Source organism: Candoia aspera, chromosome 17 (assembly GCF_035149785.1).
Source record: "Candoia aspera isolate rCanAsp1 chromosome 17, rCanAsp1.hap2, whole genome shotgun sequence".
NCBI classification, from domain to species: Eukaryota; Metazoa; Chordata; class Lepidosauria; order Squamata; family Boidae; genus Candoia; species Candoia aspera.
Genome location: NC_086169.1, coordinates 10981726 through 11008413, shown reverse-complemented (window position 1 = coordinate 11008413; position 26688 = coordinate 10981726). Strand labels below are relative to the sequence as shown.

Here is a 26688-nt window from a genome sequence, read left to right as displayed (position 1 = left end):
CTGAGTTGGTGAGTTGGTGGATGGGGTGAAACGCCCTAGTTGACATTTCAGATATATATATATTTTTAACACTCTATTTACCAAAAAAATGCCTCTGGGTCCCACACAGCCCCCCTGGCTGCGGTCCAAGCTTAGTTTGGAAGACTTCCTTTGTGCCCCCCCCCAAAAAGACAGGGGAAAGCTGGAATGGTCAGCGGCACCCACGAGGAAGGAAGGTGAGCAATCTCACTAATTGTCTGCCTTCCCAGGTGAACCAGACAGGAAACACGGCCAGATGAGCTAATTCTACTTGATTGTAAGGCTACATTGACAGAACCTTGCAAGTCGGAAAGTACAAATCCCGCCATCTCCTTTGCAGCCCGAGAAATTAGGAAGGGCCCCTTCTGAGCCTCTTTCTCCTTCCATTATGCAGCTGCAGGCTGTGCCCTCTCTTATCTGACCGTTCCTAGGCAGCATCTCTTGGCCTGTCTCCCAAGCTCTTTCCCACATACCATTACGCCAGTGGGACTTCTGAATATATACCCACCAGAGCAGCCGGTTTGGAACTGGCAAGCCTGGCCCCCCGTGCATGCAAGGCAGAGGAGCTGAGCGGCCTCTCCTGCAGCCTGGCAGGGATGGAGGCTTTGCCTTGCAGCTGCGGGAAGCTTTGAATCATCCTTTGAACTGAATGCCGGTAGATTCAGAGTGCCAAGGAGCTTGGAATCCCCTTGGAGACATTGGCCTTAGGTGCTTGGCTCCCAAGTGTCATCCGCTTGGAAGTATAGCCGTCTTAGGAAATCCCTTTTGGATTTCCACCCCTTCCTCCCCTTTGGCCACAGGATTGGCCTAGTGCTTGATCCAGACCGCGTTTACTGTGGCCCCTGATCAGTGGATTCCCCCGCTGCCTTACCTTTCTTTGAAATGTGGCCGCACTGTCTGAAGCACGGTTACCGAAGCAGAAGACAACTCTTCCCTCCTCCCGCAGAGTCCTCTCCCCATCAGCTGCAGGAATGTAGCTGAATCTCTGTGGATTTCAGGCAGAGCTCCAGAAGGACAGGAAACAGGCCGTCTGGGTGGCTTGGCTGTCTCTGGGTAGATCCAGGCGGCCGGGCTGGTGCTTCGGAGCATCTGGATAAAGCCTGCAGCAGTCACCCCGGGGCACGTGGACCTGGGCCCTGCAGCATCTTCTCCAGTTACCCCTTCTGCAAGCTGTGCTGGTGAACATTGGGGTGTGCATGATACGCCCTGGTTGTGACCTGGCATTGCGCATGACAGGGTACTGACTGCTTGGCGACTTTCTGCATCCTCCGTGTTTTAAAAGCCAGAAGTGTGTGTGTTCTTTTGGATCAAGATGTGCAAGGGAAAATGAAAGCATTCTATAAATAGTAACCAAACATTCAACATGCATTGCAGTGGTTTGAATGTGTGAAATGGCAGATTTTTGTCATGGGTGGTGTTTCTATGGGTCAGCACATGAGTATGGGAAACTGGATTCAACGGTCAGCCTTCCCAGGTAGACCAGACAGGAAACAGGACCAGGTGAGCTAATTCTACTTTATTGAAAGGCTGCATTGACAGAATCTTGCAAGTCTGACAGTACAAATCTCCCCCATCCCCTCTACAACCCAAGAAACTAGGGAGGGTCCCTTCTGAGCCTCTTGCCCTGGCTATTATGCAGCTGTGGGCTAAGCCCTCTCTTATCTGTCCATTCCCTAGGCAGCATCTCTTCGCCCTGCCTCTTAGGGTCTTTCCCACATGCCATTGCAGCATCCCTCACCTGCTCTAACGCGGGGTGTGCTGTTGCCTGTTTGCCCCCCATGTTCGGTCCTCCCTAGCAGGCCCACCAGAGTGGGCTGTTTTGCCGTCTGTCAAGTTGCCTGAGAGACTGCTAGCCCTCCAGTCGGTCGGGCTTTAGTGCTGTTCTGAAAGAGCGCTAAGCCCAAGTCCAAACATAGGCCAGCCACAGGCTGTGGACAAAGAGGATGCTTTGAGAAGAGCCCTTGGCCCATGCTTGGACATTGCCTGGCGGAGTTGGGGACGCTTCGCCACGTGCCCTCCTCCACCCCGTGACCGTCAGCCAGGCCGACAGGCACGGAGAAGGGGTCTGGGGGGAAACAGGAGGGAGCAGCCAGTGACAGAGGAGTGCTGCCCTCAAGCCATGCTGCGGGAGGTTGGAGTGCTGCGCTGAGCCCAGTTCTGCCCTCGTGGCCAGGAAGAGGTCGTTGGGAGCAAAATGGCACTGCCCTCATACCCAATTTAAAGAAAACAGGAAAAAGCACCCTTGCGTGAAGCTCCTGGTTGGCAGAAGCAGAAAACCTGTACTGCGTCCAAAGGTTACTGGCCAGCAAGAGGCAGCTGGCAGAGCCTGGCTACCTCTCCCATTTCAGTTGACCTTCTGGGCAGCAGAGGACAAAGCGGGCCACTGCATCGTAGGCCCACCTAAGGCCCGAGCCAGGGAGGCCAGCTGTGCCCCGGCCGGAATGTCCCCTGAGGGCAGTTCCCAGTGGCCGGGCAGGAGATGTGCCTGCAGCCCCGTGAGGAGCTCCTGAGGCCGGGTCTCGGCGGTTCCTTCTCCTGGCCACATCCTCAGCCGCATCGCCCACGAAGTAGGCAGTATCCGTCGGGAGAAGGTGGTGGGAAACGCTGTTTTAAGACCCGAGCAGTTGAACAGGACTCTAAGCTGCCTGAGCAGTGGGCCGGGCATGAGATGAGAGCAGCCCCACGAGGGCTTGGCGTCAAGCCCGTTCCCAGGACACGTTCAGGCCACGGCTCGGGAGGGCTCCTTTCCGAGAACCGGGCCCTGCTCTTTCCCTGCTGCTGCTGCTGCTGCTGCTGCTGCTGATGTCACAGACGAGCTGAGCATCAGAGGGGCTTGGTAACCCGGGGCAGAGCTGGGCTTGCTGAAAAGGAGGCATCGCGGGGGAAGGGGCTCCTGGCTTTTGAGCAAAGGGCGGGGAGAGGAGGAAGCCGGCCTGAGCTGGGGGTGGCTAAAGGACGGGTGAGTCCTTGGCACAGCCAGGAGGGCTCACGTCAGAACCGAGCAGCTTCTGCCTTGGAGGCTGGCCTGCCCCAACCCAGTGCCCTCCAGCTGGGGGGACGACAGCCTGGGCAGCCCTTCCAGCCCATTAGTGCTTTCTGCTTTTCAAATCCCTGCCCCTGCCCCTGGCCAGGACCCCTGGGCCTGGTTGGCATTTTCTGTTTGGTTGAAAATACTTGTCTTTGTTATCTTGGAGAGCATCGGCCTTCTGAGAACGCCTCTTTGTGGGAAAGTGGCTGGTAAATCCCCAGACACACAAGTGAGGCGGGGAGGGCAGGCTCCGGGCGGGGGGAGGGGGCTGCCTGTCCCCAGGCCCCTCTCTGAAGCTCCCCCCGGAGGGACCAGACCAGGTGAACTCCTGTCCGTAAAGCATGGGGCTCTCCCTTAATTGCAACGCCCTTCCTTTGGGAGCAAACGTGACTTTCGGTTAGTTCGTTTTTATTTTTCTAACCGATGGGACTTAAAAAAACAAAGACAAATGAGAAAAATGAAAACGGAGATGAAAAAGAAGCGTCCTTCTCTCTTGCAGATTGCGTTGAGGTGTTTTCGTGTTGTCTTGCATGACCTTGTCCTCGCTCAACATTGCTAGAGCCAGATGAACTGAGTTTAGGAGGTGAGTAAGCGGGGCGGGGGGAGCGGGAGGTCCTCGTCTTCTCATTTTGGAGCAAAGGAGTGAAATGAAAGGACAGCCAACACTTCCTGTTCTCATTCTCATGGGGAGACACAAAGTGGAGCAACTTAAAAGGATGCATAGGCTTTTTTTTTTTAATACATTAAGCATTTTACAGGTAGTCCTTGACTTACAACCATTCATTTAGCAACAACTTGAAGTTGTGACAGCACTGAACAAAGGGACTTATGACCAGTCCTCACACTTACAACTAACGCAGCGCCCCTGCGGTCACATGGTCAAAATTCAGACGCTTGGCGACTGTCATGTATTTATGACAGCTGCAGCGTCCCGGGGTCACCTGATTGCCATTTGCAATCTTCCCAACCGGCCTTGACAAGCAAAGTCAACGGGGTGGCTGGATTCGCATAACAACCATGTGATTCACTTAGTGGCTGTGGTGATTTGCTTAACGACTGTAGCAAAAAAGATTGTAAAACTGGGCATGACTTACTTAACAACCGCCTTGCTTAGCGACTGAAGTTCCGGTCCCAGTTGTGGTTGTAAGTTGAGGACTGACTGTGTAGTTTTTCAGATCTCCCCTGATGAAGCGGATGTGAAGGGTGATGCTTGTATGAATGTAAGATTAGTCAGCCCTTCAGGATGAATGTGTTTCCCTTGTTGGGTTCTTTATTCTCAGTCATCTCTTTCGCTGGGAGGGCGTTGGTCCAGGCTCCGTCCTTTGCCTCCGTCTGCCCAGACATTAAACGGGGCGCTTTGGCTTCTCTGGCTGGGCGAGGCTGCCCTTAAAGGCACAGGATATGGAGGGGGCAAGCAGGAGGTCCGGGGACGTGCCTTCTCCTGTGGGGCTCTAGGGAAAGACCTGGACCTGGGAGTCGGCGTGCCCAGCCCTCTTCGCTCTCCCAGCCTCTCCTCTGCAGCCCGGGAGAGCCGTGGAGCTGCCTGGGCCCCCCTCCTGAGCGGGGCGCAGAGTTGACTGGCAGCCGAGAGAAAGCCTGGACGTGCCAGGACTCGCTGCGTGTTGCTTCACCGTGGAGAGAGAGAGCAAGGAGGCGGGGTGGACTCCTGGGTTTCCTGGCTCTGAGCGAGCGGCAGCCTGCTTGTCCCGGGGGGCGCTCTGCCATCCAGGCAGCTTGGGGCAGAGAGGCCAGGGAGCCCGCCTGCGTTGGCCGGAGGGGCTTGGGCGCCACTTGGCTCTGGCCCCATCTCCGAGGAGACCCCTGAGGGGCATTCCCTGCGCACCTCGGAAAGATGCCCCCAAAGCCAGAAAGGTAAGGCTTCCTCCTGTGGGCGTGGGATGGAGGGTGGAACCTTGGGATGGTCCCAGTGGGATGTTGTGGGGCGGGGGGGGGCTTTCAATCTGACGTGAAGGGGGATTTGAGCAGGAAAGGATAATGTGTCCCTGGGAACCGATCCCCAGCTCAAGACGGGGGTTGCTTTGTCCCCCTTTCTCGTTTTTGTGACTCTTTCAAGTTCACTCTGTTGCCCGGGATGACTTTTTGTACGAGAGCTGTGTGTATTTTTGGGCCCGTGGCTTTATGTAATTCTGTCTAGTGGACCTAGGTTTTGCAGAGTTTCCCTGGAGACGGTGCATTTTGTACTTTGCTTTCATGTATTTCTGAGTGTGATTTTCCCTCGACATATATTATTTATTGCTGCGAACAGCATTACAGAATCTAGAGAACTGTTAAGTTTTCAAAGAGAGAGATTCAAAATCATGGCCTGTTGACTTCTCCTGGCAAAGAGAGATTGAGATGGTGGGGCTTTGACCTGTCCTGGAAGATGCTGGGTCTTCTCACATTCTAAAGTTTCTCTGGCCTCCTTCCTTCCTCAGGAACGTGGCTGGTGGTTGGGCTGAATTGAACATATCTGGTGTTCTGGTGAACACATGCCCGCCTCTCCTTTCCGGTAACTTAAATCCATTCCTAGAATCATGGAATGTCAGCTTTGGAAGAGATCCTTTGGAGATCCTTCAGTGCGGTGTTTCTCAACCCTGGCCACTTTAAGAGGTGTGGACTTCAACTCCCAGAATTCCCCATTCCCCCATGGCTGTTATGAATTTTGTTCCTGAAGTCCATCAGAAATTTACTTGCAGTTGGGATCAAGAGAGAACTGGTCTTCTTTAAGGTGACATCTCTTCTAATATTGGAAAGGTGTGATCAATAAGCTTTCCTCAAGGATAAATATGTCCAGTTTATTCAGTCTCTCCTTGTAAGACTTAGTTCGAAGTCCCTTAGTTTGAAGTTCCCCTTTTCTGAACCCACTCCAATTTCTCTCAATACTTCTAAAAATGCAAGGAGCGGAACTCAAGAGAGTACTTAAGGTGGAGTTTGACTAAAGCAGAATCAAGCGGAATAATTACTTCCTGTGGTTTGGGAATGATACTTCTTTTGAGGTAGCCTAAAACTGCATTTGCCTTCTTGGTGGCCTCATCACACTACTGGCTCACATTCGTCTGGCAGTCAACTATTAGTCCAAGATCTTTTTCAGCAGCCCCATTATCAAGCCATGAATGCCCCATCCTGGCCTTGCCTACGTGAAGAAGTTTGCGCATGTCTCAGTTGTGCTTAATTCCTATATTATGTCCCATTCCTCCACCCTATCAGGATCGCTTTGAATTCTACTTCAGTCTTCTCGTGCATTAGCTCTCTCCGTTTAGTCATCTGCAGATCTGATAAGCATTTCGCCACCTCTTCATCCAAGTCATTCCTAAAAACACTGCAGAGTAGAGGGGTCTATGACCGAACTATTTGACATCTGACTCGGTGCCTCTGATCCTGCCTGACGTGGAGCCATTCACGAACATGATTTGAATGCAATTTTCAAGGCAGCTCTCCATTTACTTAATTATTAATTCAGTCCACACTGAATTAGCTTATTACTCAGAATGTCATGGGATACTTTGCTGAAATTGGGGCATATGATGTCTACAGCAAAGTAGAAAGCTAGATATGTCTGCGGCAGTTCCACAATCAGTACAAGAAGTTGTTTGTTGTTCATTCGTTCAGTCGCTTCCGACTCTTCGTGACTTCATGGACCACCCCACGCCAGAGCTTCCTGTCGGTCGTCAACACCCCCAGCTCCCCCAGGGACGAGTCCGTCCCCTCCAGAATATCATCCGTCCACCTTGCCCTTGGTCGGCCCCTCTTCCTTTTGCCCTCCACTCTCCCTAGCATCAGCATCTTCTCCAGGGTGTCCTGTCTTCTCATTCTGTGGCCAAAGTATTTCAGTTTTGCCTTTAATATCGTTCCCTCAAGTGAGCAGTCTGGCTTTATTTCCTGGAGGATGGACTGGTTTGATCTTCTTCCAGTCCAAGGCACTCTCAGAATTTTCCTCCAACAGGAAGTTACCCAGTCAGAAACAAAATCAGGTTAAGTTGGCAAGACTTCTTCAAAAATCCATGCTGGCTTCTGGTAACTATTGCACAGCTTTCAAGTTAGGGTCTGTTCTAAAATTCTCCCGGGTGTCCGGGTCTGACAGAGTGGCTTGAAAACAAGGGCGCTTGCTCTCCAGCAATCAGAAGGGGTATGGCAGCACCACTCCAGGGCATCTCAAAGGGGTCTTCCTCGCAGCCCCGCTGATATGCAGACAGGAGAAACTGGTGAATGGAACCAAGGAGCAGGAAAAAAGGAAGAAGGACAGAGGAAGAATGAAAACCACTCACCCGTCTGTTCCTTCTTCCCCACTCAGTGATGCCTCCTGCCCGTCCCACTCCACAAGGGCTTGGCTCTGCCCAGAGTTGGGGAGCGGGGTGGCTGTGGGAGACGACGCGAGAAGGCTTTAGGCATGCGTGGGACCTCCGCCTCCCTGGGTGGAATTGTACTTCCCACGTCAGCTAATTGAAGGCAAGAGAGAGCAGGTGGATCAGCCCCTGTCTCAATTCCAAAGGCAAAGAAAGTCAAAATCATGCCACTCCCAAAGCTATAAATAATCCCTCACCCCCCCTGAGGAGAGCCAGCATCTGAGCATGAAGTCTTTTTAAGTGGGGAGGGTAAAAAAGAAAAAGGGATCTGCTTCCTGCTGGAAATATAGGAATAAGGGTTTGGCCAGGAGATCTTCAGTTCCCTAAGATGCAATTCCTCTGGCCTGGAGATTTAAATCCATTCCCTGACCACGTTTCTCTCAATAAAATAATTCAGTTAGGCCTGCCATTCTACTTTCCACAATCTCCTGGTGGATTTGTTTTGTTGGAGAGGCGGAACCGAAAGAGGAGTTGGGGACCTCTGCCTTTTCTCTGCTACCTGCTAGCATTTTGCCTTCTTCGCTAAGCAGCCAGGATGCCCGTTCTTTTCTCTTTGAGCATTTCAGAAGAAGCCCTTCTGGCATCCTTTGGTGGCCTCTTCCTTCCACTTCCCGCACATCCCTCCCACAGTCCCGTTGCGACCTTGGCTTTTCTCCTGGCCTCTGTTTTTTCTCGCTCATCAGAACGGTCTGCTGTTCTGTTTTTAGTAAGCTCTTATTTGTGAACTCCCATTTGTCTTGAATTCTTTTCGCCTCCCCTGCCTTGGGATCCTCCTTATCATTGCTTTGAGTTCATTAAACCTGTTTTTTGAAAGTCCAAGATACGCATTTGATGACATTCAGTTTCAGTTTCTCCAAAAATCGAGAACGGCAGCATGCCACAGCCACTTTCGTCCTGTTGTGCTCCTGTGACTTTCATGTCTTCATCTGAATCTTCCCGTTGATTAGCTCAAGTGAAGGAGAGATTATCCTTCTGTACGTTTCCTAAAGGAGAAAGTTGTCAAGAAGACGGCCTCTGAGCAGAGCCAGGGTAATTAAAGTTCCCCATCACTGTGACTTCCTGCCTCACTGAAAGGCCTGCAGCTTGCCTTAGGAAGACCACCGTCTGCACCTCCTCCTTGGCTGGCTGGGTGAGAGCAGACACCAACAGCCGTGTTGCCTTTATGTGTTCCTCCATTTATTTTAATCCAGATGCTGTCCATCACATTGCCAAGCTCGCTCTTTTGGATTTCTGGGCAAAAATGGGTGTTCTTACCCGAGATTGCAACTCCTCCCTTTCTGTTGCTTCTGTTCCTTTTGGACAATTGGGTCCTTCAGCTGTTATATTCCCATCCTGGGAGTCATCCCACCAGGTCTCCGTTTTACCTCTGAAGTCGTATTTGCCTTTTCTGCTAAGAGCTTGAAGCTCATGTTTATTTCCGCCCTCCGAGCATTGCTATACAGAGCATGAAGCTCATGAGCTTGATGAGCCAGTAATATTTCTGTTTTGCCTTTGAGGGATTTAAGAGGCCCTATTTTAGCCACACACCGATTTCTACAGTGCAGAAAGCTTTATTTGAGGCCCTTACTTCAGGATTTTAGCCTCTAACCCCATAGGATTCCACTTAAACCCTCCTAGTGAAACTCACCATGCTTTCTTTAGTCAAAGACCTTTTATACCAGTCCTTGTGATACTAGATACTAGACAACCTGTGACCTGCTGGGTCATCGTTTCAGAGATATTTCTTTACCAGATTCCTCAATGCTTCTAATGTACTGGAAAAGTCCTTAAAAATTCAGGGAGATATTCAGCAATGCTTCTGTCTTGAAAACAGCCCATGTCATTCATACTGAACCGTGTAGCACAGTCAAACATCAGGAGTTGACCATAGGAAATGTTTTACGACGTTTTGTATTATGTCATAAAATGTTTTATAAAATTTGCCAGATTTCAGTTCCATGGGAGCCATGGGTCCTGGATTATGGACGCATTCTGTAAGTTAGCCCATTTGAGTGCCTTGGTTCAAACCCTGTGGGTCCATGACGCACTGTTTTGCCCTGTTAAAGGTTACAAACAAACAAACAGACAAGAGAGTTTTAGTAGCATATAGATAAAGGTGATCTGCTCCTTCTGCCCACTTGCTTGACATGAGGGCTGGGGTGGGCCACACACTGGTCAAAGGCAGCCCTCCACCCCCAAAAAGTGGTTCCTTGGTGGCTTGATGGTGCTATGCAAAAAATAAATATTGATAACATGTAAGAAAAAGAACTCTTGGTGAAGCAGATGCAATCCCTAACTTTCTCTGCCCAGTTTCACTGGCTTCCTGACTTTCCCATCCGAGCGCTGCATCTGGAGCCAAGGAAAGAGGGATTGTTTGCATTTCCCCTCCGGAGCCATGGACCATTCCCAGCCCTAATGTGCCATTCTAAAAGAAATTTCTTCGGAAGTGGGCTTTGTTGTGATCCTTGGGAGTTAGGTGCCAGCAAACGCCATTGCAGTCAGGCTGAATTTCTCCTTTTCCAGGGGGTGCAGCCCGCCCAGGAAGTTCAAGGTGTCCCAGATTCCTGGGGAATGCAGGTGTGATCTTGTGCACCTGGGGACCTCTTAGACCCAGTTTAGACCCTTGCTAACCATGCTGCCAGCCACAAGCCTAGTTTGCCCCCCCACCTTCCTACATGCCTTTTCTCAGAGACTCCTCCATTTCAGTCCATCTGTGTGGTAGTTTTGCGATCGCTCGACAGATGGCTCGAAAATATGGGGAGCTTTGGTTTCCACCTGTCTCTGTGCTTAACTCTTGCTGTGTGGATCCTCCAGAAATGCCAAACGAGACACCCACACCTGCTGCGCTGTCTGCTGTTGGAAAGGGGTGCGGGGATCCTGTTCCCTGCACGAGGGCTGCATGGATTTTGTGTGTAAGGGGGGCTTCCTTGGAGTAAAGGTTTGGGGTACCTTAAAATCTCAGCTTTGTCCCTCCTGTTCCACTCCCCTGCTGCTCTTCAATGTCTTTAGATCAGTGTGTCTCAACCTTGGCCCCTTTAAGACGTGTGGACTTCAATTCCCAGAATTCCCCAGCCAGCACAGCTGGCTGGGGAATTCTGGGAATTGAAGTCCACACGTCTTAAAGGGGCCAAGGTTGAGACACACTGCTTTAGACAGGCATCTTGATACCTGTAAAGATTACAGATGACAACTCTCACAAGACCCAGCCATCATGAGATTGTGGGATTTGCAGTGCAAAGCCTCCAGAGAGCACCCGGTTTTTCCAGACTGGAAATAGTTCGGAGCAGTTCCTTCCTTAGGGTTCCCCCCCAACCTTTGTTTCCCTTTCGGCTCATCGCCCCCGCCTCTTCTGGATCCGCCCTTGGTGAACTTCAGGCTACAGAAAGTCGGGATCACAAGGTGGACGATCCGAGCTGGCAGAAGCCGCCGGGTGGTTAACTTCCAGCGTCCTCCGTGCAAGCACGCCTTTGTTAACGCAGCAGGCAGACAGGCCGTGCAACAGGATTCTGAGCAACGCCAGCGAGGTCACAAGGGTGGGGGCCGAGGAAACATGCCTGAGAAAGAAATCGGCCCAGGAGGGGCTGGGAGGCTCATCCTGGCTCATGAACAACGGAGGCCGAAGGGTTCCCTCTTCAGCAAGCGCATCGCGGAGTCGCTGGGCTGGCAGGGAGCAGGACAGCCCAAACCGGGTTTCGCAGTGACTCGTTCTCTGCGTCAGGCAGATCCTGCCAAAAGGCTGATAGTGGGGAGAGGCCACCAGCAGTCAGCGGAGGAGTCGCGTGGGTGAACGCGGGACTAGGACACAGGCGTTTGAAGCCAGAAGGAGGAGCGCTGTGGCTCAGGACGTCTGGGCTTGGTCCCTGGACACGGAGCCCTCCAAGGAAGCAGGATCGGCCCAGATCCAGCCGTGCAAGCAGGGTTGGCAGGAGGACCGCGGTGGCGAGAGGGCGGCGCAGGGCCTGGAGGGCACTGCCTGTCTGCCCAAGAGTAGAGGGGTGTAGGGCTCCGCCCAGCCTTGCTGGATTGCTGCAGAGTGCTTTCGTGGGGCAACCCTGGAGATGTCCCACCGGTTGCAGCTGGCTGGGAAGTGGTGCCCGGGGGAGCCCTCATCTCACCTGCCTGCTGAGTGGGGAGACCTGGCTGCCAGCTGCTCCCTGGGGCCCGTTGAAAGTTATTTACAGGTTCTGAACTGTCAGAGCTGCTTGGCGGCGGAAACAGCGGTGCGGAGAAGCGATGGCTCCCGTTCTGTGGAGGTGCTCCGCTAGGCAGCCATGGATTAGGATCCCTTCACTGAATAGGAGGGTGGTCTGGATGACCTCAGGAATCCCTTCCCAGTCTAGGCTCCTGAGATTCTCCTTGGTGGAGCGCCATCTCTTGCACTCTCTGCTCCGTCTTCTGCAGTCCTTAACAGGGTACCTTTCGCAGGATATGTTTAATGTTGATCAGCAGCTGATTCTCCTTATTTTCTGCATCAGTCTGCTGGCCCCTCTTTCTTACTCTTAGGAGGGGCTGGACACGCACCTTCCCAACTTATTTTTATCAGCACCAGCTTTGTCCTAGCGGAATACAGTTTTGTAAGCTGCCTGGATTGGGTTGGCACATCAGTCCTGAATAACTCAGTCCTCTAAATAGTGAGGCCCATCTGCCAGCGGAAGAGCCAGGCTCAGAAGCCACGGGATTTTTCTGCCCTGGAACTTTTGAATTCTCTTCCGACTCGGTGGTTTATGACGGTCACAAAAGACGTGTGGCAGCTGCAGGCACTTTATGAAGTGCTTTGCATGTGTGTGCAAACTTTGGCAATAGAAAACAGTGCCGTGAACGTTCTCAGAAACCTTAGTGCCACTTTGGAAACCAGCCCACGTAATTAGGACCTCCCACAGTCTGCAGGGGGCTCACCCCGCGCTGCCAGCTTTTCAGCAGGATTTCTGCTGTGGCTTTCACGTCAGCTGAAATGCCAGCAAGCCCAGGAAGTGGGGAGGACGGCCTTTGCTGGCTCTTATCGGCCTGTTGTGTGCGCCTTCTGAGACTGGTGCCAGGAACACCCAGAAGGGGAGGGACAGACATCTGCTTCCGCCTGTCATACCGCAGGTGAGGTGGGAGAGAGAGGGATGTGTGATGCTTAGCACATCTCGCAGCTTACAGAGTTTGGTTTCCTGTTCTGAGGCAGAAATAGAAGAGCTGTTGCAAGGATTAAAGCAAACACAGTATAAAGAAGAAGAAAAATGGTCAACAGAAATACTTCTGAGACTATTAATTGGGGTACAGGTAGTCCTCACTTAACGACCACAATTGGGACCAGCATTTCACTTGTTAGGTAGTGATCATTAAGTGAATCTGCCCTGATTTTATGACCTTTTTTGCAGTGGTCGTTAAGCAAATCATTGTGGTCATTAAGTGAACCATGTGGTCGTTAAGCGTATCACACAGTTCCCCATTGATTTTGCTTGCCGGAAGCTGGCTGGGGAGGTCGAAAATGGTGATCACATGACAGCAGGACGCTGCAATGGTTGTAAATGTGAACCGGTTGCTAAGTGCCCAGATCATGATCACGTGACTGCAGTGATGCTGCAACGATCATAAGTGTGAGAACTGGTTGTAAGTCCGAACCGTCACTAAACAAATGGTTGTTAAGTGAGGACTACCTGTATTTTTTATGCCTGTGAATTTCAGATAGGTAGCTGGGCTGAGATCAAGCTATAGGTCTCTTGTGCATCTACAAAGATTTTATAAAAGAGCAATAAAAAGCAATTATGGTTTGTTGGTCCATGGGGGGAAAAATCCAAAATTCACAGTTAAGTAATCCCTTTAGAGCCAGCCAAAATGGCACAAAGGAGCAAACTTTCATGTTCTCCAGAACTCTTGAAAAGGCTGTTACAAAAAAGCAGAGAATGAGGAAGAAGCAAGACATAAGACCAGGTGTTTCAGCCGAAGACCGGATGGTTAAAGACTGAGCCCCCTTTCATGCCAGCTGCTTATCTGTGCTGCATTCCCAGCGAAGTGAAGGAACCACGGTCACCGCCGTGTCTCTGGGCTCTTTAAAGAGTGAGCCTTTTTTCCTTGCTGAACAAAAATTACAGAGGCGAGGAGGGGGAAATCAAGGCAGGGGTGGAAGCCGACTCAGTCCGTGGGCCATGGGTCCCCACTCTGCCTTTCATTGTAGACCAAACTCACCAGCTTCCTGGCCAGATAGGATAAGAGGAAATATTTGACAGAGAGAGGGGCTGAATTCACACCATATTTTCATTTTTATTTTTTTAGATTTTTTTTTTATCCTGCCTTTATTATTTTTATAAATAACTCAAGGCGGGGAACATACCTAATATTAAGAGATCTCAGTTGGGCGTTCCCATGATGCGTTATGCTTCACATAATGGCCTGGTTTCGTACCATGGTAAACCAAGGATGACTCAACTCCATTTTAATTTAGTATTAGTGTGTTGTATGAACCCAGCCAACATATACAAGGTTGTTTGTATAATGTGGACTGGGACTCTGTCAAGGGAGTGCAATGCAGAACAGTGTTGAACTTGAGGGAGGCAATTTGGAATGCACAGGCTCATGGAATCACAGAACCACAGGGTTGGAAGAGACCTTAGGGGCCCTAGTCCACCCCCTCCCCTAATCCTCAGACCCTTCCAGGAAAACCTCTGGTGATGGAGCACCCACAACTCCAAGGGGCAGCTGTTGCACTCCTTAATAGCTCTCACAATCAGGAAATCATTCATTATTTCAAGTTTGGTCTTCCATCCCCTTGTCTGAATCATTTATGAAAATGTTGAAGAGCACTGGGCTGAGGACAGAACCTTGATGAGCTTGCACGCCCTACTGCTTGATGATCTTCCCTAGGATTTTCCCAGGAACTGATGTCAAGCTGATTGGTCTGTAGTTTCCTGGCTTCTCTTTTTCCAAGATAGGAAGGAAGTTGCTCTTCTCCAATCTTCTGGTACTTCCCCTGTTGGTGGTTCTGAGAACATGTCTGCCAGTTTAGCACTCTGGGACAGTGTTCCTCAACCTCAGCAACTTTAAGATGGATGGACTTTAACTCCCAGAATTCTAGGATTTCTCTTGAAGTCGACCCATCTTAAAGTTGCTGAGGTTGAGAAACACTGGATGTAACCCTGGCGACTTGAATTAATCCAAAGCAGCTGGACAGATGCAGACATTCAGCAGCTCAACCTTCTCCCTGTTTTCTACCACCATCTTATGATCTGCTACTAGCAAAGTGACCGTTCCCTTGGCTTTCCTCTTGTTCTGACACACTCTACCCAAAGAGCCTTTATTGTTATTTTTGTTGTGCTTGTTGCAAGCCACAACTCATTTTGAGCCTTAGCCTTCCTGACCTCATCCCTACAGATCTGAGCTGTTTCCGGACAGCTCTGCTTCTGTTATGTTCCCCCACGTTCCGTTTTTTAAACTGATCCGTTTTGTTTCTCTGTTTATCAGAAAGCTCCTTCTGAAACCTCTTAGATCTTCCCCTGGCTGCAGAGTGACTCCCGGTTGATGTCAAGGCAGTTGAAGTTTGCCAGTGCCCTAGTGGTGTGTTTCCTGAGAACCTCGGCCATCTCATTTGCAAGGATCTCATCTATATCTCTCCTAAGTGGGAAGAAGCAGCTCCTCATGCCAAAGGCCGGCAAGAAGGGAGTTAGGGTTGAGATTGCATTTTATTGTTGAGATTGCAACCTACCAAGTGTCTCACGGTTGTGTGTGTGAGGGGTGTTAGATGATAGATAGATAGATAGATAGATAGATAGATAGATAGATAGATAGATAGATAGATAGATAGAGGAATGAATGAATGAATGAATGAATGAATGAATGAATGAATGAATGAATGAATGAATGACTTTTTCCGTGATCTTCCATGACTCAGGAACTTCTGTACCGCCAGCAGTCATCTTCTTGCCATCTTCTCCTTCTACAACCCTAACTCCCTTCTGGCCGGCCTTTGGCATGTTGGAGCTGCTTCTTCCCACTTAGGAGAGACTCTGCGTACGTGAAAAGCTTTACCTGTTTTCTTCCAGCCATTTCCTAGTCTCAGGTTACCCATACACTGTATAAGTCTGGGAGAGGTATGCCAGGATGGCAGGCAGTGTTCGCCTGCTCCATTCTGTCACGCAGGAGATCCCACCTGTGAGCATCTCATGGCTGAGAGAGATTCTGGAGAAAGGTGCCCACGTGGAGTAGACAGACCGGTATGAACAGAAGGCAACTTCGCAAGTGCATGACTGAGCACAGTCTTGGTACACAGAAGGCCCAGAGTTCAGACACTGCACAGTTGCAGTTTCACCCTTGGTGGTCATGAATTTCTATATAGGTGTAATCATTTCCTACCTGTTACGCCATCCACCTTTCCTTTCTGTTTAGTCTCTTGACAGATTATATCCTTCCGGGACTCTGTGTAATTCCAGTCATGAGCTCCATCCCATCAGGTTTCAGTAAGACCAACCATGTCATATTTGTTGACCTTTACCAGGACTTCAAGGTCTCCCTGTTTGTTCCCCGTTTGTAGTTTCGTATTGCCTTTTGGGGTCTGCTGGGTGTCCTGCTGAGCACCTCTTCCTTTCCGTGACTTCCTTCCTTGTTGCCAGGTGTGCTGCCTTGTTCCTTTCTACGCCCCTGCAAACTCACTGCTTGATGAATTAGCAGCCGTCCCTGCCGAATCTCACAGACTGCAAGGCCCTGAATGAAAAGGGAGTAGGGACCATCTCACATGTACTGCTTCACTGTAAATTTTACAGGGATATCAGGTCAATCTGCATTTTGCCCCTAATAGATAAATTCCCTGAGTATCCAGATAATTTTTACGTGAACTATTTACTTCAGGATCTAACCCCATACATTACGTGCCTTGATTCAGAACAGCTTTCCACGATCCTAGGTTCTTGCAAGTTGTTTTTCATCCAACTGACATATCCAAGGGCCCTCCCTGCCTATCGTCTAGTCAAATGTTTCTCAGACTTGGCCACTTGAAGATGTGTGGACTTCAACTCCCAGAATTCCAGTACGGTTGCCAAATTCTGTGTTGCTGCAATGAAAATAAGACAAAACCAGACAAAGAAATAACTTCCTATTTTAAAAAGTACAGTACTTTTAAATCTGAAATATCTTAACTAATAAATTGTCAGGGGATATATGTTTTTACTTTTATTTTATAATTCCTAATGTCCTAGGCTCACACCACCAACGTAATAAATGCATTAATATAGTAATAGCAGAGTCAACGCTATATTATTATGTGATATATCTTATTAGTCAGTAGTATATTATTGTATGTTTTGTTTTACTTTGCTTTTCTCCTTTAAAATTTTGCTGGTCATTGACTGAATAAATATGATTTGATTTGATTTGAATGATCTGCAAGTCAAGGCATGAAATTAACTTAACTGGGGTGCAGGTTTTGTATCTGTGGCAGATGTCAAAGCAGGACCGCTGGGTGGGTGCAGACTCTCACGAGGGGGTGCTGTTGTGCGTGCTGGGCTGGGCTGGACTTTGGAATGGCTAAAGAGGAAAAGGCCGGATGACAGACCAGCTCAGATGATGAGTCAGACTAAGCCACTGTTTCTCAAACTTGGCCACTTGAAGATGTGTGGACTTCAGCTCCCAGAATTCCCCCAGCCAGCCATGCTGGCTGGGGAATTCTGGGAGTTGAAGTCCACACATCTTCAAGTGGCCAAGTCTGAGAAACATTTGACTAGATGATAGGCAGGGAGGGCCCTTGGATATGTCAGCTGGATGAAAAACAACTGGCAAGAACCTAGGATCGTGGAAAGCTGTTCTGAATCAAGGCAGACGCTCAATTTTCTCCTCGCCAGTCAGCAGCTCTCCATAGATCCAGAGTCGGAAGAGAGCTTAGAGGGCGTCTAGCCCAAGCTGCTACACACTGCAAGGGCTGTGGTGCTTCAGGGAACACCTGCATCCCTGCAGCTGGCCTTTCCCACCCTGCCCGGGCATTCTGCCTGCAAACGGGCAATACGCTGGGGAAGGGCCAGGTGAATTTCCCCCCTCACCTTCTGGATTTGTATCTTCTCTTCACACTCCTTCCAACTTAAAAGCAAGCATGCCTAAAATGAATTTTGGAATTCGTAAAATCCCTCCCTCTCCTAATTTTTCTCCTCCTACCAAGCTGATGGCCCTCAAGGGATTGTGTGCATTGGTGAAAGAGCGCGTTTCCACCCCGCCCAAGCAGTTTTCAGTCATCACCCCATGTTGCACCCTGGCTGCCAGAAGCCCATGGTGCAGTCCCCACCTCTCTTTTGGTGTAAAATCCGTCCATTGTGATAGGTTTTGTTCCAAAGACGTTCAGAGGCTTGAGAGGGGGAGACTGGTGTTGTGAGCCGTTTGGCCAAAAGCTGTGGCGGGTAAACCGGAATGCGATGACTCTTGTGCAGATGCGTTCTGTCTGAGGTCAGCTCCAGGGAGCAGAGCAAGCAGGAAAGAGCTTGCAAGCCTCTGCCCCTGCAGGCTGGTTTCGGCCTCTGTCCTCAGGGCGACTCTGTCCTCAGAGCCCACGAGCAGCGCTCCTCCTTCCCCGCTGATGAAAGAAGCTCATGAAAAACCACGAGGAAGAACCAACCGGCATAACCCAACGGCTAAAACAGATTGTCTCACCCACTTCTGCTCCAGACAAGAGCAGAAGTGCCCCAGTTGCCAGAGGGCTCTTCTTCTAACATCCCTTTTCTCTTCCTCCTCCTCCATTTCTTGACAGCTGCCCAGTTAGGACCAGCGCCCCTCGGTCTGCATTCACCGCCTCAGCGACAGGCTGCTGTTAACCAACCATGAAGCCCGGCCAGTTTCCCCACTTCTTTGGATGCGTTCTGATGGTGGCAGTCACCGTGGGCAGCAACCTGAGGCCAAGGCTGAGCTTTCAGAGAGGTAAGGAGCCGGGGGGGAGGGTGCCCGGGGAAATCATCCGTCGGAGGGGACGAGGAGCAGGAAGGGCAACAGCGTGTTGCAGAAATGGGTGCTGAGAGCAGGGCTCCTGTGCCCTGAGCCCTCGTGGTCCACCTTCATTATTCAAAGGGTTTTACCCGGCATCTCACTACAGAGTGTGGCAACGCTGTTTGCACAGCTGGTGGTGTAACGGCAAAGGTGTTGGACTAGGACAGGAAAGACTGGGTTTCAAGCCCACTCTCTGCCTTCAGAGCTCCTCTGATGACTCTGGGCCAGTGGCTTAGGGGATAAAATTAAGGGAGACCTCAAGGTGGGATGTCCATCTGGCAAATCGATTCATTCTAAGATAAAGCGAGAGAAAAACAGCTGAAAAACAAACGAGAACAGGTTAAACCAGAGCGGCTTTTAAGACTGGCTTAAAAGGGGCTTATTGCCAATCCGGTGGTCCTCCTGTTTAAGATTTGTAACCCCATCGGGTTCTTCTTGGACCTGCAGCCAGCCGGCTCTGCCCTCCGTGGTTCTCTTGTCCTGGTTTAGAGACAGTCCAGATGCCTGGGGGTAGTATGGGGGAACAAGGGACATTGCTGAGGCTCACGCGCTTATCACAGTATTTGTCTGGCATCCCCCATTTGACTTTTCTTGCTAATGCTCCCCGGTGCCCTCTGCCTTCTCCTGGATAAAGCATGGGTCTCTCTCTCCTGGCAGCAACGGCTGTTGGAGCCAGGAGCAGAGGACCAGAAGTTGTCCTGCTGAAGCGATCATGCAGGTGTGGGGTTGGGTTCTAGACATCTGCCTGCAAACATCTGTCTTTGCAGGGCCCAGAGAGCACTTCTTCCCCATTCCATCTCTTCTCCTGCTTTTAACATTCAGAGGGTCTGAAAGAATCTCTCCCAGGCCCCAGTTTCAGCCACCGAGTCACGGTGACCCTGGCAAGCTCCTTCAGCCCGCTTGGAAGGCGGGTGGGGACAGTTTTTGTCTGCCCAGAGACATCCGTGGGCTGAGATAGGGAAATAAGGGCACCGTCTGCCCAGCTTTCCCTTTGGGTTTGGTTTTCCAGCCATTTTTGTGTGAAGATTGGGGGTAGGAATGCCAGGGAAGGGAAGAGGAGGAGGACCTGCAACAACTGATGGGCATTCCCTGGGTGCAAAACAATGCCACCCAGGTCTGTTTAAGTCCTTTGAAATCACTGACAAGGTCCACTCATGGTACTAAAGCGATTTATTTTATTTTATTTATTTTCTATCCCACCTTTATTATTTTTAGATTTAGGTTTGGGCTTGTGTAAATCCACCTAATTGTGGCTTCTAAATCGTTCTTTTTGGTTTAGCCCATTGTATGAGCCCAAGCCAGTTATTTCAAACCATGGTTTGTGTCACAGCATCTGGTGGTAATCCAGACTATGACCATTTATTTGGCCATCAGCCAATGATTTAGCACAGCATACAAACTCAACCAATCTTGGTTTATTGATTAATTACATTTATTTTCTATCCCGCCTTTATTATTCTTACAAATAACTCAAGGCGGCAAACATCCCTAACTCTCCTTCCTCTTCCTGTTTTCCCCATAACAACAACCCTGTGAGGTGGGTTGGGCTGAGAGAGAGCGACTGGGCCAAGGTCACCCAGCTGGCTTTCATGCCCAAGGCGGGACTAGAACTCACAGTCTCTGGTTTCTAGCCCGTTGCCTTAACCACTAGACCAAACTGGCTCACTCTTACTTATTTATACCTACATAGTGTGAACCTAGCCTGTTTCAAGTTTCAGGCCCAGAGCCGGAGTCATAACACTCAGGACCTAACCTGGCTCTGTTCACACCACGCACCCTGCCAGGTCAGTAACAGACCCAGCCTCTGCATTTGGGCAGCATTAACCTTGGGTTGGTTTTTGTGGGTGTAGATGCTGTTTAGTGTGGTTTACGTCAAGCTTCAGTGTATGACTCAAACCTAGAAAAGGTAACCAGCTTGATTCTCTCACACACTTTGCCCTTTGGTGCATCTGCATCTGTGAATCCATGCAGATTTCTTAGCGCTTCAGTGCTGCGACTGCCATAAATGTGTCTTTTTGTGTTGATTTATGTATAGTTTCACAACTGCTTTGAAGGGAGTTTCCTAAAGGGGGAGCGATATGGCTTCACCATAGTTTGTGTTAACTGGGGGTCGCAGGGGGGGTCTGCCCCGCATGTGGAGTTGTAAACCCCGACTTAGAAAGCACGGTGGCGTGGTGGGAGTCGGCTGACCTGGCAGGTCTGTGGAAGGAGGACTTTCCCGTCCCTCTTCCCTGCCCGGAGCGCCAACAGAACTGAGCCCGGTGCTTCTGAAGACGGAAGAGGCCCTGGCAGCCTGTTCCGGACTGGGGGCCTTGCAGGGCTCTGGCAATTGGCACATCCGGGGCAGGCCCGGCCCTCTCTCTGGCCTCAGCTGCTTTCACACCCTCACACAGCTCTACGCCGTCTTGTGTGCCGCGTAAGCCCAGAAGGGCCTGTCTGCCCCGTGGGTGGGGAGCGGGACCTATTTTAGTTGGTTACCAAGGCCCACAAAGATAGTTTGGACTTGAGTGAGCCCTGGTTTGCACACCAGACCAAGCCACAGTTTGCAAAAAACATTTCTCCTTCTTCTCCCCTTCCCCGCCCGGAGCACATGCCGTTTCTCAGGCCTCGGTCAGACCAGGATGTCAATACCTGGGGCAGCTGTTCAGGTCTCTGGAAGCTGCAGGCGAAGCAGGCTGAAACGGAGCCTGAGCGATGGTTTGCCCACTGAGACTCTCAGGGGGTTCCACCGGGTTGGTGCTGCCCCGGAGGGAGCAGGTCTGCGGCTGGGCAGGTGGCTCTTGCTGAATACTGGTAGTCCTTGACCTACGGCCACAATTGGGACCGGAATTTCCGTTGGAAGTCTTTGCGGTCATAAGTCGACTCACCACATGGCCGGATCTGATTTTACGGCCATTTTGGCGACGGTCGTTAAGCAAATCCAGCTCCCCCCGTGGACGTCACTGATTGTGATCTCATGACCTTAGGACACTGCAGCTGGTCATAAATGTGAGCCGGTTGCCAAGTGTCCCAATTGCAGTCGCGTGACCGCGGTGTGGTACTACAGTCGTTAAGTGTGAGGATAGGTCGCAAAGCCTTTTTCCGAGGCCATCGTAACTTTGAAACTTCGTTAAACAAACGGTCGTAAGGCGAGGACTACCTGTTGGCAGGTGGAGACCTGGGCCAGGAGGGGCTTTCTCCAGCTTCGGCTGGTGCGCCAGTGGCAGGCCTCCCCAGATCTCAGGGTTCTTGCAACTGTCTCATGCCCTCAGTGCTGTGTGACTAAACTACTGCAAAATGGTCTACATGGGGCTTCCTTCGGAGCTCACCTGGAAACCGCAGCTGGTGTGAAATGTGGTGGTGTGGTACTGGTGGGCATGATCTGCTGTCAGCACATTACAGGGGTGCTGCAGGCCCAGCAGTGGTTACCAGTAGCTTTAGGTGTGGTTCAAAGTGCAGATCTTGGCCTACGAAGCCAAGTAGAGCTTTGCACCCAGATACCTGCAGGACCGCCTTCTCCTGCCTGAATCGGCTGTCAAGGGCATTCTTCCCTGGAGAAGCCTGTAATTATACACCTCTAGGGAGACAAGGGGAGTGGGGACTGGGAGCTTCTATTTCTCAGATCCTTTCCAGCCCTGTGCAGCAGCCTCCTTAGATTTAGGTCTACAGGAAGTCCTTGCTTAACAATTGGAGTTTCGGTCGCTAAGCGATGCGGTTGTTAAGTGAATCTGGCCCAATTTTATGACCATTTTGTGGCAGTTGTTAAGTGAATCACATGTCATTAAGCGAAGCACACGGTTCCCCATTGATTTTGCTTGCCAGAAGTTGGCCGGGAAGGTCGAAAATAGCAATCACGTGACCATGGGACACTGCAACGGTTGTAAGTGCGAGGACAGTTGCAAATTGGGTTTTAGTGCCATCCAAACCATTGCTAAATGAATGGTCACTAAGCAAGGACTACCTGTTCTGAAGATGAAGCTTTCCCAAATAGTCTTTGGCTGAATAGTGCGTTGTTTCCTTCTTAAATCATTTCACTTTGAATTGCTTACATTGATTTGATACTGTTTTATTTATTTTTCATTACTACTGTTATAATTTATCCTTGTAATGTTGTGACTTTGATTAGTTGTTTTATTTATTTATATTATTATATGGTGGGCCTCTTAGCTGCCCTGGATGTTTTTGTTGATTGTTTTGTAAACTGTAGCGAGTCTCTGTTACTTCAGTAGCATCTTTGTCGAATGAATCAATAAACAATAAGCCAAAACTCAGCGATATCGGGTGAAAGGCGCGTGGGGCTCGTTAAGGGCTTGCTATTTTCATCACCCGCAGGAACGATGAAGCCGTATTTAAGGTCAATCTGAATATTTAGGCGCCTTTCAAGACCGTGAGACCTCCTTAACCACGTCTCCTGCAGCAGGTTAGAGCATGTTGGACTGTAAAATGAGAAGTGAGAAATCTCTTTTTTTTTTTGAGGCCCTTTTCTGAAAATGAGGGGAGAGATCGCACCAGAAAATCACACTGAAGTGATTGAAGTTGGCGTGCCCAGCCAGCACCAGCACCTTTCCCGCCATTTCACTCTTCTGGAGAAGCATCAGAGCTCCGCAGTGTTTGCTGATCATTACACAGTCCTCTGGGCCGAGCCTTGAATCAGAGACCCCCTTTTTTGATAGCTGTTGCCATATTTTCAGCATCCACCCAGCATATCTACAAAGGAGGGGGGGAGGAAATGGTTCATGCACAGCTCTCCTGTGTGCCGAACACCTGTTCTCAGGTGGGGTGTGCCCAAATGGAAAGCGGCACATTTGGTCCAGACGCAGAACGAAACGGGGCTGTAGAGATAAAATTGTTCTGGGCCGAGAGAGCCATGCCAGGACATGGGATGCAGCTGGGGGGGACTCGGAAGGGAAAGGGCTGGGAAGGCTGCAAGTGGCACGTGGGCGAGGGATGTGTCACACTTGGGAGCAGCCGAGAGGAAGGGAGGAGAGGAGGCAGGGTGGCACGCGCCAGCTTTGCCCAACCAGCCGAAAAAAATCATTCCAGGCTTTTTTTTTTGCCGAAACTCACAACAGTCAAAACAGCCTGGCCCATCCAGAATAGTTTGGCAGAACTTCTAAAACTGCCTTGACTTCGGGTTCAAAACAACACACACTTTCTCTTTCTGGCACACGGCCTACTAGGAAGTGAATCCTATCGGAGCCCTTGGGAACTCAGAGGTGACGCATCCTGGGAAGGGTTTGAGATTCTTACCAGAACTTCCATCTAGAACTGAAAAAGAGAAAACTGTTTTTGATAATTGCCTTCTACTGTATGCTGTTTTCGAACGCTGTGGACAAAGTGTTTGGCTTTTGAAGGTTCACACCGTATTTCGTAGCTGTTCTGTTTTGCCTGCCAGTTGACTGAAACTATCATTACAGGTTCAGTGAAAAAAATCCTCAAAATCTAGTTCTCGGTTCCTGGCCCCGTGTGCCGGTGGGTTGTGTGGATTGGCTGAAGAGCGCCCATCGTCGGAGGGAATTCAGCGTCTTGAGTTTTTACATTTCTTGTGTGCTCTGCAGAAGTTGCAGGCCCCTTTAACGAAGGGCGCAGGCGTTGGGGCGTTCTTGCTGGGATATCTGTTGAAGCAGAGAGCGCAGCTACGGTTTTGAAAAGGGAACACGGTTTTGTACAAGCAAGGCGCTTCACTTCACTCCTTTAAGCAGCTTTGGAAAATAAAACACTTTTGAGAAGAAGCAGCTGTTGTTTAAATGAAACCGTGATGATTTGCTGGCTTCAGGTGACCGTCAGGCTAGCAAAAGTGGCCCCGCTTACCCAGCACTAACCCCGTATCAGCCCTTCTTGTTCTGCCTGCTGCCGGTTGCCCCCCCCCCCCGCCCAGTCGGGGGACAAGAGAGGTCTGTGGCTGTGCCCGCCTTTGCAAGGCATGCCTGGGAATCTGTGCCTAGCTCTTTGCTTCCTTTTCCTTCTGGCCTCCCCCATCCCCTCTCTCAATGCAGACGCTCAGCCTGGTGGGCATCGGGGATCCCCTGGGCAGGTTTCAGCCAATCCAGGACGGTTAGCAGGAGTGTGTGCAGCTGTCTGTTGGCAGGCATTAATTGAAACTAAGCACCCTTCCGAAATTCTCCATGCTGAGAAATTAGCTCATGATGGGACTTGATTTCCAGCTCTGAATTCTTGTAAAGTGTTCCTTCAAGTCTCTCTTCCCCATCATTCATATCTTCCCTTTTCCCCTCAAATGGTACAGGTGGTCCTCAACTTATGACCACAATTGGGACCGGAACTTCTGTCACTAAGTGAGGTGGTCATTAAGTGAGTCGCACCTGATTTTATGACCTTTTTGCTGTGGTTGTTAAGTGAATCACTGCAGTTGTTAGGTAAATCACGTGGTTAAGTGAATCTGGCCTCCCCCGTTGACTGCTTGTCAGAAGCTGGCTGGGAAGGTTGCAAATGGCAATCATGACCTTGGGACGCTGCAACCGTCCCCATGCTGGCTGGGGAATTCTGGGAGTTGAAGTCCATGCGTCTTAAAGTCCCTGAGGTTGATAAACATTGCCCAAAGGACTCTGAGTAGCCTCTCTTTCCCATCCACTGGCCTAACTACTGCTGAAATTCAAAACACATGCAATATTTACAGAAAATAAAACAGATTAGAAGGGTCTGCCTCACAAGCTTAAGGGCTGCAGTACAATACTGCCGTAGTCCCAGTCATCAATTCCTTGTGTTCAAGTGGAAATTAATAAACCCAGCCAGTTGCAGGGGCTTTTGGATCCAAGTCCCTTTGGTGCCACCCCAGTGCTGGCCCTGCTGCCTGCCAGGCCAGCCTTGCCACCCACCCCGGGCTCCTGGGTGGGTGGGTGCAAGAGAAGGGGTGCCCCAGGCCACATCTCAGGGTTAACTGCAGGCACCTCTTCTGAAGCTTGCAAAGGGCAGGGGATAAAAGCAAGGCATTTAGGCTGAGCTGCAGTTAAGAGGCAGAGTCTTAATTATAGGAAATGGTTCTCTTCCAGGATGCGTGGCTTTAAAAGGAACTGTCAAGTTCGCAGGGCTTAATCAAATTCTATTTCCTTCCTCAGGCTGGAGCGATTAAGCCTTGGAAGAAGTTGTGGTGATGACCTGTCCCGTTTTCTTTTCACTGGCTTCCTGCTTTTGAAGATGAGATGCAGACAGGGTCACTTCTGCTGTTTCCCCCAACAAGAAGAGGGTGGTGGGGAGGAGGCCCGAGTGACAGAGGGATAACCAAGGGCTTCCTGTCTTCTTTCATTTAACTCGTTGCCTGAAAAAAACCTAATAGATCCAGCTGGAAAATTCTCTACCTTTATTCAGCAGCACGACATTCAAAATAGCATCAACTCTGTGCTCTGATTGCTTTGTTTGGTGATTGAATGTTTTAACGATAGAAGAGGAATGGGTTTTCGACCCCGGCACGTGTTACGGCAGGATCTGTGTATTGATTTTAGGAACCACGCTACCGTTTCTAATCTTCATACACTGTCCAGCGTCACCTTTGTCTGAGACAATTATATTGTACAGTTGTATTTGTTATAATTGTATATGCAAATAATCAGTTATTTGATGCTTTCAAATGTTCAAGGAAGCATTTCACCTGATGGGTGTGTTCTCACAACAGACTCAACCAGGTTAGTGAAGGACCTAGAGATTGCATTCACACAGCATCTCTGGTGAGATTTTCTCTGGTTTAGCATGCTGTACAGGTAGTCTTCCGCTTACAGTTGGGACCAGAACTTCTGTCACTAAGCGAGGCAGCTGTTAAGTGAGTTGCCTGATCTTACGAACTTTTTTGCTGGGGTCGTTAAGTGAATCGTGTGGTCGTTAAGTGAATCCAGCTTCTCCCGTCAACTTTGCTTGTTGGAAGCCAGCTGGGAGGGTTGCAAATGGTGATCACATGACCCTGGGATGCTGCGACTGTCGTAAATACATGCCAGTTGCCAAGCACCTGAATTTTGATCAAGTGACCGCGGGAACATTGTGATGGTCTTAAGTGCGAGGACCAGTCGTAACTCGCTTTTTCAGTGCCGTTGTAACTTTGGACAGTCACTAAATGAATGAGTCGAGGACATCCTGTATGCTAGCCTGGCCTTTTGATTAATTTACTATTCAGTCTAGTGTCCAAACCATGAAATGAGTTCATTTAGTAAGTAGGTGCGGGTGTGTTATGTGAATGCAGTCATGTGGTGAAAGCACTAGAAAGAGGTTCAAGGTAATGAAAGAGAATCCTTCAGAGCAGATTGAAGAGTATGGGATGGGGTAGAATGGATGTCAGGATCCCAAAGGTTAGCAACCCCAGCAACAAAACAATTCACATCCTGGGTTCCAGATGCTTTAATTCTCAGAATCTTTTGCACTTGGTGGATCCCAGCGAGGCTCGGGTAGGAAAGGAAAGGA

The 26688-nt window shown here is 50.1% G+C and overlaps 1 protein-coding gene across 3 annotated transcripts in view; it reads left to right on the top strand.

The window, feature by feature from the left end:
• SEMA4A (semaphorin 4A) overlaps positions 1-26688 on the top strand; it is a 60702-nt gene that overhangs the window by 10844 nt on the left and 23170 nt on the right. The window contains exons 1-2 of one of the 3 annotated variants that reach the window (XM_063317228.1): positions 4560-4918; positions 18074-18240. In XM_063317228.1, coding sequence (XP_063173298.1) covers positions 18144-18240 — 97 coding nt within the window. In that variant the 5' untranslated portion in view covers positions 4560-4918; positions 18074-18143. Of the gene's footprint in view, positions 1-4559; positions 4919-18054; positions 18241-26688 lie in introns of those variants that run through there. The other 2 variants (XM_063317226.1, XM_063317227.1) reach the window with 2 other exon arrangements.